Raw genomic sequence first — 2,369 nt, forward strand, 5'->3', positions numbered from 1 at the left:
GTGTGTTTGTGTGTGCAGTGATCAGCAGGTCAGCTACAGCCTGTGTCGTCGTCTCCCTACGGACCATGTGAGCGGGCAGCTTCAATTCAGAGTGGATATCACCTCCACTGGACATGAAGGTGTGTGCGTGTGTGTAAGTGTGTGTGTGTGTGTGCATTATAATTTTTGGAAGTGATGTAAATGAGCAACATACTCTTCAATTGTTTTATATGATAAAAACTCATTAGTGAGTTAGCAAAATGTTCTACTGTGACTGCCACTTTAACATCATATCAAATAATATGCAACAAAATAGACTGCAGAGCAGTATTAAATGGGCAATTGTCCCGAGTCAATTTACAATCACTAAAAGTGCTTCTTTTTGCCACCAAAAGGCTCAGATTGTTATTCTGAGTCTGACAGCATTATGGATTGGACCCCTATTGAGGGTGACCTTTTTGTGGAAGAGGAAGGTTCTCTTTATTTAACCAGAAACAGCTTTGCCATCGCCAAACACACCAGACTGCATATAAACAGCAGTGTAATTAGTGTAAAACACACTTCATTTAAAGCCTCCAGAAGCACAATAAAACTCACAAAAACTGTCTCAGTTCATCTCTGATGTTCCACAATTTTACCGCTCCTCCTCCTCATCCTCATCCTCTGTTTCTTTCAGAAGCGTCACCAGATGCTGTTGGAACAATCTTAGGCAGCGCTGTGAACGGTGACCCCGGCAGTCCCTCAGATGACGAGGACCTCCCTCATCCATCCACTTCCTCGCGTGTTGCATATGAACCTTCTCCCACAGGATCTGATGAGGGCTCCCTGATAGTTAATGGTGCTTGTTACTATGGTGATGACAGCGTGTGGCGGGATCCAGGGCAGATGGGAGAGGAGGATCTGCTGGCTGTGGCCCTGGGCGGCCACACTCACAGGCAGGTGTCACTCAATGACTACCTGGATGCCATTGAGGCTCCCAGGAGCCCCGGGGACCGTCCTCTGGCTGGGCCTTCGCCGAAACTGCGCTCTAGCTTTCCAACGGACACGCGACTAAATGCCATGCTGCACATAGACTCTGATGAGGATGAGGAGACGGCGGGGCAGCACAGGGAGCAATCACAGGAGACGAGGACGCAGCAGAGTACAGACTTATCGACAAGATCGGCTGCATCTGCGTCTCAACAGGGGAACGAGGGTTCAAAAGAAGAGCCACAGGGCCATACTGGAGCTGGGACTGAGCCCGGAGCAGGGGCCACAACAGAGGCAGGCTCCTCTGCCAGTGGTCAGCCTGGAACAAACCCTGCAGGGGCCGAATCTGGAGCTGGAGTTACAGAAAGTGCCGTGCAAACACAGGTAGGAGCGTCAGCCGCAGCTGAGACTGAAGCTGGCACTGGAGAGGCTCCTGGAGCATCAAGGGAGGCTTCAGGAGAAAGCGCCACAGCTCCCAGCTCATGTCAGGCATCAGGGGCTGAGGCAGCTGCAGCGGCTGGGCCCGGGGAGTCTGTAAGGGAGTGTACCTGTCAGGAGCAGAGTAGCAGGATGGGTGCAAACCAAGAAGTATCCCTCACTCCCTCACTGGGTCCACTTTCACCCATTCAGGTGAGCAGCTGTAGTTTGGTAGCTAAAAAGTAAATGTCTCAGATGTCATTTGGAACATTGCATAATTTCTTCTCCGCTCACCCTCTTGTTTCTTCCCTCCTCAGGAGGTGGAGACAAGAAAAGAATTGGCTCCGAAAGCGGAGGAGGAAGGGGAGTCATCAAGCAGCGAGGCGAACGGACCAGTAGCAGCAGCTGCTCCTACGAGCAGTGTCATAGCTGATCGAGGAGAAGGGGCTTCTGAAATTGGTAGGTGGTAAATGTTTTTGTTGTTTATTTGTTAGGATCCATATTAGCCGTGCTGTAAAGCAGAGCTAGTCTTCCTTGGATTCACAATTAAAAACACACATTGAACATTAGAGTCAGGGCTGGAATTTGGAGCCCCAAAATCGTATTAATTTAAACATACATATATAATTAATCTACCAGACTCGTGCACACGCAGCTGTATCTCCTTTTGCTGCTTTCATTTGCCTCTTTGCACTATTACACAATTTAAAACAAATGTCATTAATTACAGGAGCAAGTGCCACTGTCAGGAGCAGTCAGGAAGAGGAGGAGGAGGGGGAGGTGTGGAGGAGGAGGCAGTCCATGCAAGCGTGTGGAGGTGTGGCCCAAAACCAGGAGGTGGGCTCGGCCAGGGAGAGTCAGAACGGGTCAGGGGGGGTGGAGAGAGAGACAGGTGAGATACAGGACTGACATGGATTTATTAAAAAAAAAAAAAAAAAGATAAATCTAAATTTTTTCAGTAAAAAGAAATCATTTATTATTCTTTTTTTATTTTTTAATCAGTA

At 48.6% G+C, this 2,369-nt stretch overlaps 1 protein-coding gene across 1 annotated transcript; it reads left to right on the plus strand.

Moving 5' to 3' along the window:
- Positions 1 to 24: 24 nt before the first annotated feature.
- On the plus strand, positions 25 to 2,257 carry LOC121966131 (E3 ubiquitin-protein ligase HECW2-like; the record flags this gene model as incomplete). The annotated part of the gene is made up of 4 exons (XM_042516237.1): positions 25 to 119; positions 656 to 1,578; positions 1,683 to 1,824; positions 2,096 to 2,257. Coding segments are annotated over exons 2-4 (1,018 nt in total), but the record flags the coding sequence as incomplete, so codon positions are not given.
- Between the last annotated feature and the right edge of the window lie 112 nt (positions 2,258 to 2,369).

Source organism: Plectropomus leopardus, unplaced genomic scaffold (assembly GCF_008729295.1).
Source record: "Plectropomus leopardus isolate mb unplaced genomic scaffold, YSFRI_Pleo_2.0 unplaced_scaffold23226, whole genome shotgun sequence".
NCBI classification, from domain to species: Eukaryota; Metazoa; Chordata; class Actinopteri; order Perciformes; family Serranidae; genus Plectropomus; species Plectropomus leopardus.